Genomic DNA, 14,370 nt, shown 5'->3' with positions numbered 1-14,370 from the left:
CAATAAGCGAGTCTTTACTGTTGATCAAAGCAGCGATGGATCATACTTTTGCGAAGTGGAAAGTAGCTTTGGAGACATCATTTGTACAAACACCTGCATCATAACGTCAACAACCTACTCAACCTCTATTGCGTACAGAATATCAGCAGTTGTCCGTGAGTGGAAATTTTCCCGAATCCAAATAAAAGAGGTAGAACAAACAATCCAAAACATCATCCCGTTTGCATTAGAGATTATAAACACACCGACTTCTAAAGAATCACCGGACAAATGCCAGCAAAGGCATCTTATATACCTAAAATCATCGCACAAAGAACGGCTTGAAACAAATTACACATTTCCAGGAATAACCTACTTCGAGGAAAACACTTTGGATGACTTGCTGCAAGAATTAGCCAAACGTCTGCAAACTTCAAACATAAGATACAACTTTTGCACTCCGCAATACATATCAAAAGTACTTTTTCCTGAAATCATCATTAAACTTATCACCGATAGAGAAAACTGCACTTACGAGGAAGCTTCAGCTATAGCGTACGACCAAACCCCTGAAACTAAACGGGAACTGCACACCTCTACCATCGACATTAACATAATTAAATCTAATGAAACCATTTACCCAGCAACAACACAAAAGCAATCAAGAAGAAAAGGAAAACCAAGAAAAGTTATTAAACAGGCAAAATAAACCCATACACAAAAAACGTGACCGTCACAGCTTTCTTTACAGAAAAGAGATAAGTGGCTGCTAGTCCATCTACAAAGCTCGATAGTCACAGAAACCATGGTTACTACTCCATCTACAAGGCTCGATAGTCACAGTAAAGGTGTCTGCTAGTCCATCTTTAAAGCTCGATTGTCATAGTAACGATGGCCGTTTGTCCATCTACATAGCTTGATAGTCACAGTAAAGGTGTCTGCTAGTCCATCTACAAAGCTCGATTGTCACAGTAACGATAGCCGTTTGTCCATCTACAAAGCTCGATTGTCACAGTAACGATAGCCATAGTAACGATTGTCATTGTAACGATGGCTGCTAGTCCATCTACAAAGCTCGATTGTCACTGTTACCATGGCTGCTAGCCCATCTACAAAGCTCGATAGTCACAGTATCGATGGGCGTTTGTCCATCTACAAAGCTCGATAATCACAGTAAAGGTGTCTGCTAGTCCATCTACAAAGCTCGATTATCACAGTAACGATGGGCGTTTGTCCATCTACAAAGCTCGATTATCACAGTATTGGTGTCTGCTAGTCCATCTACAAAGCTCGATAGTCACAGTAACGATGGCCGTTTGTCCATCTACAAAGGTCGATAGTCACAGTTAAAATGGCTGCTAGTCCATCTAAAAAGCTCGATTGTCACAGTAACTATGGTTACTACTCCATCTACAAAGCTCGATAGTCACTGTAAAGGTGTCTGCTACTCCATCTGCAAAGCTCGATTATTACGAGTTCTTTGAGTTTCGTAATTTTGTTTGTTTATAAATGTCACAGTTGCAATTGCAAATGTTAATAATTAACTTCGTTAGAGATTTCTGTATTGGACATTGTTAGTTGAAAGGTTTTTTCATTAATAAATGCTGTGATGTGTTTTTTTTTCTTTTTTGAGTTTATTCAGTGTGTGACAGAGAGAAAGACCCAGGTTTAAAACTTAATAAGTAATATATTAAAGATATTAATATTATTTTGATAGTTGTGACTTTTAAAATTTTAATAAAAGGTTTTCTTTGGATATACCATTCATAATTTATAGCATTCGAGGCAATATTTCGAAATATTGAGTTGGCTGCCGAGTTGGCTGCTAATTTCAGCCCGGTGGAATATTTTGGTGTTACCTCATATATTATTACTCTACCTCAACGCCTACGAAAATTCGTCAAATCTTATAACTAGATTTAAAATTAGATTTAAAATGAATCATATTCATAGAAACTGAGCTAAAAATATATGTCACAACATCCTTAATTCCAACTTCTTCAAAAATCGTCAAAAGTGTCAAAAATGGAATTTTTTGGGTGTAACGTTTTCTCGCAAGGCGCCGGCCAAAAGTCTCGAAAATAAGATTCTTTGTATGAATGTAACTAAGTTAAGAATAATGTTAAGGAAATAGCACATGTTCTGACTTGACTGGCTCTTTATTTCAACCAAAAATATTCAGTATTATTGAGTAATATTCAAACCTTTGGAATAAAATTCTTCAACACGCAACGTACTTTCCCAACAGGACGAATTACAGTCATGTAAAAAATTATTCCATTATGCAATTTTTAGGATTTTTCAGAAGCCAAAGCCCGGATACCTTTATAAGCAAAGCAATGGTCTTCCTCATGCCTTTAACTAGAGCAAATTATTCTTCCAGGAAATGACATACTGAATTAAGTTTTCACGCATAATTCCGAGAGACTCCGGTGTAGTAAATGCCTTTTTTGGCTATCTAAATATAGGCAAGGCTTAGATTTATTCTCAGCTATAGGATTTTATGTCATTTAATTTAGATTTGATATACAACGTTGAGATTTCAAAATTGAATAGTGCAACAAGGAAATCATTTTGTCTTTTATGGTGATCTCGTTAAGGATATTTGTGAAGCATCTTTAGCCCATTTTCACTCGAAGTTTTGTTAATTGCATCCTTGAAAGTATATAAATATGAGACCAGAAATAAATTAGTCTTGTCAGTCGAGGTCTAGCCTCCTTCGCAGCCGTTCTTAGGGTCGTCACGCAACGTTTCCCTCCGTGACGACCCTAAGGACGGCTGCGAAGGAAGCTAGTCGAGGTCAAGCAAACTAACAACTCCCTGTATTTCCCATTTTACAAGCAGCAGTTTTCAGCTAATTAACCAATTAAGTTCTTTTTGTATTATGCTCAATAACTGAATCAGTGGTCATCATGCACTACCCACGCAACTCTTGATAGCTGATGCCTTCAGTTAATTTAAATTTAAATTGAAGTACATATTTTCCAGCTAAATTGACTTCTCATTTTTCGGTTAGTCTTTGCTATCAAAGTCAAGACTATTCAGGAATATTAACTAAAGTGATTGGATGGTTCTTTCAGTGCTTGATTGCTTTATAGTCATTGTTTGATTTGTTTGGGACTTTTTGTTGTTGTTACGCATATTTGTTTGTTCGTTTGTTTGTTTTGTTTTGGACAGTTGCTTCAGTTTTGTTCGTTCGTTTATTTTTTCTTCTTTCGTTTCCTTCGTTGTTTTTTTCATGAGCATTCAACACCTTAACTACCTTTATCGACAGTTCCACTTCTATCTCACTTTCATCATTTTTCTACGTATTTTCCCATCGCTAAATAATTGAGCTCTACTGAAATCTCGATCCATCTTCCCTCTTCACAGCATGCCGTTCGTCCTATCATTTCCATTACTGTTATCAATCGATCGGTTTCCCCAATTATTTTTTTTAGTTACTCCAAGTGATAAAAGGTCAAGTTATGAGTTCATGTCATCCCCAAGTTAACTCTTATATAAAATATCAATAAAATAATCCACTGAGACCACCCGCAACAGAACCGTACGTACGTGCCTTCAACAAAAACCCCTGTTTCAAAGGTAAGACCCTAAGGTTAATGATAGATTACCAAATCCAGTAAAGAGATATTAATGGATTGATATATAAGACTGGGTGACTGGGTCACTAAATGATGGCCTGTGATACTATGGTACATAGAAATAGCCTGTGGGTTGATCAGAGTCAGGGCACGGCTATAACTCATAGATCAATTAAACTGGAATTTAGCTTGTTAGGTTTTGCAGAGGGAAGGAAACCAGAGAACCCAGAGGGAGGGGTGGGTGGGGTAAGGAGAGAGGGGGATGAGGCAAATGGAATAGAGATGAGCTAGTGGGACTCGACACCGTAAAATCACTTAACCGTATGCTGGTAGTCGTCCCGTGTATTTTACCGTTACCGTAGCAACAGTACAGGTTATAATTAGATATTTAAGCAAAGACAATGAAAGTCCTTTCAATGGTATGGGCATGCGCACTCTTCTCACTCCCCTTTACGAAAAACCGCTCTTAACTGAGGACTCCACTAGTACATGCAGTGCAAGTGGCTAGTTCCTCTGTCACTCCTTAAGAGTGTGCAAGAAACATTGGCGTTATTTACGATAATACCTTATCTCTGGACAGTCATATAACTCAGATTTGTAAATCTGCTTTTTATTTTATTAGAAACATTTCACGCATTAGGAAATTTTGAAGTATTGAAACCACTAAGATATTAATTCACGCTTTCATTATAAATAAGTTAGATAATTGTAATGCCTTACTTTTTGGTTTACCGAAGCATCTTTTGCAGAGGCTGCAGTATGAACAAAACACTGCTGCCAGGCTGGTTACCTTATCACGCAAATCTCAGCATATCACACCCATTTTAGTACAGCTGCATTGGTTGCCGATTGAGCAGCATATCGAATTTAAAATTCTTCTTTTTACGTATAAAGTTATCCATGGTATTGCGCCAAAGTATCTCTGCGATTTACTTGAGCCTTATGTTCCTCAACGCTGTTTGAGATCTGGTTCTAAGAGGTTACTCAAGGTTTCAAATTATAATCTAAAGTCTTATGGATACCGCGCTTTTTCTATTTCTGCTCCAATGCTTTGGAATGCCTTGCCACTGCAAATTAAATGTAGTACATCTTTAAATATTTTCAAGAGTTATCTCAAAACATATTTATTTCGCAAAGCTTTTCATTGATCATTCGTTAAATCTTATTGACTTTTAGATTACATAGTTTTTTGATTTTGATATTACAGATATTGTTATTATTAATTATTATTATCAAATTTTTTTTTGTAAAGCGCTTTTGGACATTTTAGGAAAGGGCGCTATATAAATAAGATATTATTATTATTATTATTATTATTATTATTATTATTATTATTAGGACTGGTTCCCTGGGTCCAAAGGGATGGATCTCACATCCCTCTCCCTCAGTAGTTTCTGGATTAGTCAAAGTTAAGGCTAACGGGGTAAGCTTTATGATGATTGACGAAACCAATCATAAAAACGCCCTATTTTACTATTAATTATACAGCTTCTCATTAATCCCATATAGGTAACTGTCCAATTATTTTCTTAATTGGACAGGTCTTGCTGATATGGGATTAATTAGGCAGCTATATAATTAATAGGTAATGGGATTTCATTCTCCCCAATCAAGAAATAATTAGACTCGGCCTACGGCCTCATCCAATTTTGTCAGTCCTCGGAATTTTCCTTGTCCAATTATTTCTTAATTGGACAGCATGGAGTCCTATTACATATACTAATACAACCCTAGACATAAACACACCGGCATACATCATTCAGAGACAAGTTTGTTGTGAAGTCGAATTCTGGACCTTTCTTCAGTTGTCACGTATCTTACCGGTACCACCTTCATTATAAAACACTCTAAAAATTCTGCGGTTGCCTTTCGTCTATAAAGACTCAAGAGACATATTAAGCATCACGCTCTTCCTTCCCGCAAACGACAGAAATTTGTGGCGTGCTTCTTTTCCATGAGAATAAAAGGACAAAAACGTGGGTCCCATGTTGGTTGACATCACTAAGACACCACTGAAATATTCAAAGACAATCAAAATGGCGACTATGACGTCACATAAACCCCAAGATTTGCAAACCTTCACACAATGCAAAGACAAGTTTTTGCTATTTCGCTACTACTTGAAGATTTTTCCGATTCTTTTTTATCAATTCTGAAAAATTATTTGTTTGTCAAATGAAGGCTTTACGCTTGCATTAAACGAGATGCTTAACCTCTCTATTTTTTAGTCACGTATTTCGACGGACGAAAAATAACTGACAACAAGTAATTCCTTATTGTTAATCCATAACATTATTTTTCATTTCCTTATTTGGCGCGGCGGTTTTACAGTCGAATTTGAACAACAAACTTCGATCCACGCTATTCCGTTCAGTTTGGTACATCAATGCTTTATATTCAAGAAATTTTGGTACGTTTTAGGGAGGGGTCTAGACGATCGTACAAAACGTTCAATGTATACAAATTCTGTAACCTCCCTGAGAAAATGTTCGAAATTCGTGGCTAGCATACCTGAGTACCCTCCATTGCCCCCACCCATACCCAGACTCTTCGTATCGGCAACCCAGACAATAACCCTAATAAAAAATTATAACTATTTTTAAATAAAACGACGAGAAACGACGAGAGAAGCGCACTCGAAATCGCGGGAAAGAAAAGCAAAAAAGCTGGGTTACCTGTGGTTTCTAGTTCTCAGGCTTCCATAATGCTGCTCGTCCAACATGGCGGTCGAAGTGATGTGGAAATGTTCTTCATCATTTTCCAAAGTTTTTAGTAGATCACAAGCTGTTTGTAGCCTTTTTGGCGCAGAAAATAAAAGCATAGGTAAGGAGGAATACCTGGGTTTTATGAGAAATAGTCAACGTTTAATTTTCAACGACTGAGAAAAGAGATTTTTGTTTGATTTTAGTTCGACTTGTCGCGCGCAGTGTTTGGAGAAGGAAATCAAGTTCATCTTTGCATTCAGAAAAGCGTAATCTTTTGAATGACTTAATTAATAGAATAAAGGTAAAACTATACTATTGTGTACTCATAAGTACCACATTTCAACTCTCCCTTTCCTCTCCCACCCATCCTATTGTGCATATTTTGTAATTTAATTTATTCTTCATAATCTATTTTTTTAGTTTCATTTTTTTCAATCACAGAAACGCTAGCTTTTTACACTGAGATTTTAGCTATTTTAGAAAATTTAATTGTTACTCATGGATCTAGGAATTTCACATGAATGGGGTCATGGGTGTGGTAGGGTGAGGTGCAATGGGGGTACAGCCATTATATACTTGTACTAAATATACTTATTTTTCCAGTTCTTTACTTATTCTTTTTTTTACTTACAATTTATTGAAGGTGACTGGTCCTTTGACTGTGGCAGCATTCATGCAGGAAGTTCTTACAAATCCTTCTGCTGTAAGAATTAATATTTTCAAGAGTTTTAGTTAGTAACACACAAACTGCTTTACACATCATTAGGGTGTTTTTCATTAACCCATGAAACAAAGTGTACTAATTAGAATGTGTTAGTTGGAAAAACACAATCGAAAACAAAAGAATTAGAGTGTAATAGTACTAAATAAGCTAAAGTGTATTTCACAGGTTTATGAAAACTGCTGTATATAACATTATTGGTAGAGTGAAGGCATTTAATCTGCAGTCAATGTGTAATAGTCAAATGGACACAAAAGAAAACAATGGAATTAGGGTCTACTAAAGTGTATTAGAGTCTGATATCTATTTCACGGGTTTAATGTTCAATCTATATTATATTAGTATGTAATATTATATTATTTTTAACAGGGCTACTACATGAAGAAAGATGTGTTTGGTGCTTCGGGGGACTTTATTACTTCACCTGAAATAAGCCAAGTATTTGGTGAAGTAAGTTTGTATAGGAATACGAGCAATCTTGAGTACAATTCGAAATTTAAAGGTACGAGTGATGTTTTGAAAGTTTCAACATTGGATGAGCCTTTTAGATGAGTCCAATTTGAGAACTTTCAAAACATCACAAGTATCTATAAATTCTGAATTGTATGAGAAGATTGTTCAATTTTTTGTTTATAATACACTCAACAAAATTGAGCAACTTAATTGGGACTATACAGAGTACAAATTGCGATTTAGTTGTACTCCTCTTGTCCAATCAGAATATCGAGTTATTTTATTGAGTGTATTATAAAAATGAATATCAAACCTAAATATGCCAGTTTCACCTTTGATGCATGCCATTGTTTTTGACGACCTCGGACTCATTTGCCCAGGTAACCAGATAACATCTAATTTGACTTTTGAAAAGACCTTGCTCCTAATCAGGATTAGTGCAATTTAGAGTACTATGTTTTTTATTTTATGTTATAGTTGGCTATTAACCAGATGTAACCTTGTAAGTGTGTGTGGTATCAGCATATTCACATCTAATACTTTGTATTCACCAAGCCTAAAGCAACCTTGACCCTGAAAAATATAATCCTATGAATGTGTAATGAGCTGCGTGTCTGATCATACCAAGGTGAACTAAAATATTCGCTTTCATGATCATCTGTCAATACCTGATACTCAAAAGAATTTTTTAAATTCCTGTCACAAACCCAAATCCTATTCAGACCATGTGGCATTTTCTTTGCTTAAGATTTGCATGTAAGAAGACACATGAATATGATACAACTTAAGCAAAGAATATTGTTTTTTAAACATTAATTCTTAGCTAAAAGGGTCTATTTTCATCTCCTGTACGTAGCTTGTTGGCGTCTGGTTTGTGTACCATTGGCTTCAGACTGGAAAACCGGAAGTACAGTTAGTAGAACTTGGACCTGGCAGAGGAACCTTATCAGCAGATATACTAAGAGTATGTTACATATTTGAAGAATCAATTGAAGAATCGTTGTCAGGTTCAGAAACATAGATAACATAAAACCTGAAACCGAAATGGCACATAGAAAATGACATAATAATTATAATAATTATAATTTATTCATTTGCACCATCCATGCAGTTGGTTTAGAATGCCAAACGCGTATTAAAAACAGTAGATGATGCCACGGGTCACTGGTCACAGCATGCATCTAATAATTAACGTACTTCCCATGTGCCATTTCGGTCTCAGCTTCTATGTTAATAATAATAATAATAATAATAATAATAATAATAATAATCAGTCTTTATTCACATTGATAAAATACAATCAAGTGGTGCGCTAAGAAACTAAAACATAAAAGGACTAAAAATGCTAATATTAAAATCTGATTAGAAAAACTTTTCTTAAAACGTTCAGTGTTAACTGCAGGCATAGTGGCACTTGACCTTCTTAAATCATATGAACTAATTTTGGCAATAAGCATCAATATCTTTAAAGGATCTTTATCAGCTTTCTTAACCTTGGCTGCAATTTTCTTATCTACATTTTCTAACATGCTTCTGACATCCTGATGCTGTGAAATATACCGACGTTTATAACATCTATAACTTCCAGCCAAGAGCTGACTTATGAATTATAAACATTTGAACCACCCATTGCTAAAAACAGTCCAATAAAATGAAGTTAAAATGTCTAAAAGTACAGACTTACATAAACCGTGGCCGCCATTGTCGGCACCTGTGCACCGTATGTATGTTCTATGTTTCTGAACCCAACAATGATTCTTCAATTGAGTGTATACCATGTAAAGTTGTCTTCATGTGATCTTGGTTTAAAAAGTTGAATTTCTGCAGCCATCTCCAATGTAATTCCTCGTCCATCTGCCAACTACGTATGCCTTGTAGATGGGCCCAGAGTGACTAGTGAGCTATATACAATTTCTTTTTTTCTTGAGGTAAAGGGAAGGTTCATTTAATATGACGAGGTGGGGCATGAAGATGATGAATTTTAAGATATGAAATTTTTAATGCCAACGATCTAAAAACCTGTTGATTTTTGACTCCCCACACCCATCCCCCTCAATGTGTGGTGAAAAAATTTACCAGGCTTCCCTTTACTTACCATCACAAAAATGAACAGTCCCCCCTTTATATATTTCAGAAAATATAGGCCCCCCCTTAAGCATCTTCATGCCCCCCTTGTCACATTGAATTAACCCTAATGAAAAGTTTTGCAAGTTTTGTTGTTGTAAAAACACTTGGTTTATATATTTTTGATTTTATTTTCCAGTACTTACGAAAATAGGTAGCCCTCAATAACCTAACTATCTCATGCCAAGGTCATATCCATAACGAAAATCCATAAGAAAAATCTATTCTTTTTGAACTTGAATTAAAACTTCAATGCTTTTTTTCAAGGTGATAGGAAAGTTCAAGGACTTAGAAGAAAAACTTTCACTCCATTTGGTAGAAGTTAGCCCAGCTTTGAGTGACATTCAAGCAAGGTTATTGACAGGAGTGGAATCTAAAGTCAGTGACTTTGACAAGGTGAAATTGCACAAAATAATGAAACATATTATCCTATTCTTTCCAAAAAACTTCATACCTCTGCAGGGCTGTCAATCCCCGAGATATTCAAATCTGGAGAATTGATAGAGAAGGGACATGACGTCACAAAGCGTCAAAAATCGCGCGAAAAGACGTCTTTCGCTTTGTAACATTTGATGTGATGACCAATCAGATTATCGCTTATATTACAATGGCCTGCTTGCAAGAACAGTTTATGAGGAACGTTTTGATTTTGTTAGCGATGTAAAATAACACAAACACAAAATAATTGGAAATTTATACTTGCGAAATTCTAGTCTCACAAGACAAGAAATGGTCAGCTTTGGGGATTATCCGGGAGATTTGATACTCTAATCTGGAGACCGGGAGACACGGTCCAAAATCTGGAGACTCCCAGTTTATCCGGGAGAGTTGACAGCCCTGCATCTGTGTTATCCTTATAATTGTGAGGCAAAAATGTTTGCATTTCTTTCTTTCCAAGGCTTGTCATGCATTGTGGGTAAAGTCACAGGTAGCCCAATTATTAAGATTGTCAAAAATCAGAAAACTTCAAATCACCCAAATTATACACTGAATTGAAATATAGCACCCAATTGGAATGACTATCATTCTACACTAAGTAGCTCATGAGCATGAGGCTAGTCAGTCACTAGTCGGTGCAGAACAATAGTTATTTAAATTAGTCGCCATATCTTGATTCGGTATATAATTAGCTGTCTTATTCAGGGCATGTGCTATCTGTGGAACTACTAAGAATTAATGTTTGTTACAGTTTTATTTGTTACCATTTATTCTTAGGATTACCCACTTAGTTACAGACAAGGTAAAACACCATCTGGAATTCCTGTGTCTTGGTACCAAGCTGTCCAGGATGTTTCTCCAGGTGGGCTAGCTGTGGTTAATGTTATAAAGCACATGTCCTCTGATTGGTCAAAAAATCTTTGATATGTCACTTGAATTTTTTTGTTATGCACATTTTTTACCGCCACCCGGCTAGCTCAGTTGGTAAGAGTGTCGGTCTGTTTTGCGGGAGGTCGTGGTTCAAGCCTTGGCTGGACCAGGAGAAGGTGCTGCCTTTGTAATTACATCTGCAAATGGTTAGGCCTTCATGTGGCTTGGATGATCATGTTAATGGCGGTCCCATCCCTAATTAACTAGAGACGTTAACAGAGGACCACAAGTTTTTCAGTTGAATTACTGTCAAGTGTTATCCTCTATAAACAAAGTTAATTATTATTATTATTATTATTATTATTATTATTATTATTCTATTGGAGCCTTGTTTACCTCTAGATAATCTCATTCAGTGTTTGGTATTCATATTTTATATTGGAACATACTGATAGGCAATCTCGCACCCAGAGTCCACATTCCTCTTGGTCAGTACTGAGAAACGTGTTTGGTGCTGACCAAGGGCTCTGGGTACGAAATTGACTGATAGGATTATTATCTATTGTCAGGTAATACCTTTTTCTTAGCCCATGAGTTCTTTGATGCTCTACCCATTCATCAGTTTAAGGTTAGTTCCAAGTCATGTTGATATTGTTACGAAGCATAAAAGAAGTCTTAGAAACATAATTAATATTTAATGTTAAAAACCGTTTTTTTTGAAACACTGACAATAATTCTCTATGAATTTGAACAGAAAACAAACAAAGGATGGAGAGAAGTCTTAGTTGATATAGACCAACAAAGGTAATATATTTCCAAGCAGCATTTAATGTTCATAATTCTCATTCGTGAAAACATCTTAGGAATACCCTGCACCCTATATCCTTCCTCTAAATTCTTAGAAAAGGGTTGAGCGCATTTTCTATAGGGTGTGGTGCATTCAACTGGATAAGAACTGATGACTGGCTCAACATCCATCTCCATTATGTATATTGTCTGGGTTGATAGATACATCATTTTTCACCTTTCTTTATCCATACTTTTTTCTAGTCCATCCTCCTTGAGATTTGTATTAGCCCCTGGTCCAACGATAGCATCAGAGAGCCTTGTTGCTAAGGAAACATCATCCCAAGAAATGGAAGTGTGTCCTAAGGGAGGGGCAATAATGGAGCATGTGGGGAGCATTATCAATCGACATGGTGGATGTGCACTGATTGTTGATTATGGAGAAATGGGAAGTAACAGATTCAGCCTTAGGGTATGGTTTGTAACTGGGCAGATTGACAGGGTCTGCCATAATCATGTCATTAGAATAGACTTTGTATGACTGTTGGGTAGTGATGCTTCATCTGAAGGAACAGAGTTATGATCATTATCCAGGGGCGGCGGAAGCGGGGGGGCCGGGGGGGCACTGGCCCCCCCAATAGATTTTTTGGGGGGGCCTGGCCCCCCCAGAATATAATGCCTCACACAAAAAAAAACGCATGAGATTTGGTTATGATTACCATTATTTATTATTTTGATATTACATAATTTTCTGTATCTAAAAAATATACGATATATCTAGCGACGACTTGCATCATTTTTGTGTCTCTCAGCACAATTGCAAGTGGTTTAATGCGCGCAAAATGTTACTGATTGAAATATCACACATACACGTTTGTAATCAAGCTAAACAGGGAGGGGGGGGGGTCATTTCAAGGTACCGTGAAATATTGGAGTGCCCCCCCAAAATTTTTCAGCTTCCGCCGCCCCTGTTATCAATAGCATGTACAACATCTTGATGTAATACACCATTCTCATGATGGCTGACAAGTGCACAAAAACGAGGTCACCCAGTCATTAGTTTACAATAAAAAGCACGTAGAAGAAAAGTATAGAAATTGACCTTTTTGTTTTGACCTGAATTTGCACTATGCACCTTTATTTTGAATGAACTGCTTTCAGCCTTGCAAGATGAATGGGTGTGTAAAGTGGATTAATTCTCATACCCAGACCATTCTCCAAAAAAATCAACTTTTCATTAGAAAGCTGAATATATATCCACCAAACCCACATGTATTAATTGTTGCTAGAACTATTGATTGGTATTGCTTGGCCCATACCATAGTTGTGTACCAGCATTAGTGGCCTTCTTGGAAAAAACCTTAAATTTTGTTTCATCATATCAACAGGCTTTTAGTAAGCACAAGTTGCATGATGTTCTGGATGCTCCAGGGACGGCAGACATGACCGCAAATGTCAACTTTGCATACCTCAAGCAATCATTAGGAGAGAAAGCAAAATCGTTTGGTCCTGTTACACAAACATCATTCTTGAAAGAAATGGGAATTGATGAGAGGATGAAAGTAAGGAATAAGTATTAATAATTATTTCTTTGTTGTATAATTTTTTTCCTTGTTTGACAAGTTACAGCAATATTTTCTAGCCTGTGGCAAAGAAACCTGTGGCACTTGATAAATTGGTTAGGAACTTAAAAGTTGGTTTTTGTGGGAGGAAATTAAACTGGAAAACCTGGAAAAAGAAACTTGAGAGAGCCAACAAGAAACTCTATTAACATGTGATGGCAAAACTATGACTGTGACAGTTAGAAGCAGTACATTACCATTTGTTCTGCTCAAGAACAGGTCCACAAAGGAATTACAATGTATGTCCTATTGGGTTGTAACCTGGGTATTGATCAGACTCTCTTGATACTCAGGTTAAGTGTAATGGACCTATTACTGCAAAAGTTCCAAGGTATTAATTGTCAATTGTTTCAGGTCTTGATGGCCAATGCTTCTGAATCCCAGGGTGAACAGCTCCAGAGTGGCTATAAAATGTTACTTGAAGATATGGGAGAAAAGTTTAAATTCTTTGCAGTCACGCAACATGGTGTGAATAAACCTCCTGGATTTTCTACATCATGAAAGAATTTAATCAAAATTATTGTAAATATCAAATAAGATTTTTTTTATGTTGTAAATATTCAATAAACTGCTATGGATCAAAATTACAATTATTATTTCATGCCTATTCACCCATTCATTTCATTATGACATCACGTATGCTAAGAATCATGACTCTGACGTCATAATAAAATAGTAACTTGTTGGTTCTTTAGTATGAATAATGAAAAAGACCATCACAGATCACCCCACACCCCAGTTATACCTGGAGTGAAGAGAGGCATTGTGATTATTAAGCATCTTGTTAAGAACACAGTTGGATGATCCAGCTCTTGTTGTGTGGCCTCAAGTTTAATGTACTTTAATGTACCACAAAAAATAATTTATAAAGAGGTAGGTAAGTAAGTATGTGAGTAAGTAAGTATCTTTATTTAACGAGGGTAGCACATGACAGTATAATGAACAAGTGATGGCCCTCGACTAATAAAAAGGTATCAGAAGACTAAGCTAAAACCTACATGTACTGAAACTTTTTCCAAATAATTTCTAAGGTACACACACAGACAAAGTAAACATTTAAACTGAAGCTCAATTAGTTTCCTCTTTTT

At 36.2% G+C, this 14,370-nt stretch overlaps 1 protein-coding gene across 1 annotated transcript; it reads left to right on the top strand.

Moving 5' to 3' along the window:
* Window positions 1-6,280: 6,280 nt before the first annotated feature.
* On the top strand, window positions 6,281-14,364 carry LOC116294745 (protein arginine methyltransferase NDUFAF7, mitochondrial). The gene is made up of 12 exons (XM_031702435.2): window positions 6,281-6,386; window positions 6,472-6,569; window positions 6,912-6,971; window positions 7,359-7,439; window positions 8,299-8,406; window positions 9,834-9,962; window positions 10,782-10,866; window positions 11,444-11,502; window positions 11,629-11,678; window positions 11,925-12,132; window positions 13,049-13,222; window positions 13,637-14,364. Exons 1-12 carry the CDS (start codon window positions 6,284-6,286, stop codon window positions 13,781-13,783), a joined length of 1,302 nt encoding a protein of 433 aa, XP_031558295.1. The 5' UTR covers window positions 6,281-6,283; the 3' UTR covers window positions 13,784-14,364.
* Window positions 14,365-14,370: the final 6 nt, after the last annotated feature.

This window comes from Actinia tenebrosa, unplaced genomic scaffold (genome assembly GCF_029948245.1).
Source record: "Actinia tenebrosa isolate PJP-AT-01 unplaced genomic scaffold, QUT_ActTen_1.0 PGA_scaffold8__29_contigs__length_14323225, whole genome shotgun sequence".
Taxonomy (NCBI): domain Eukaryota; kingdom Metazoa; phylum Cnidaria; class Anthozoa; order Actiniaria; family Actiniidae; genus Actinia; species Actinia tenebrosa.
Note: the sequence above shows the minus strand (reverse complement) of the source record. Positions and strands in the feature narration are given on the sequence as shown.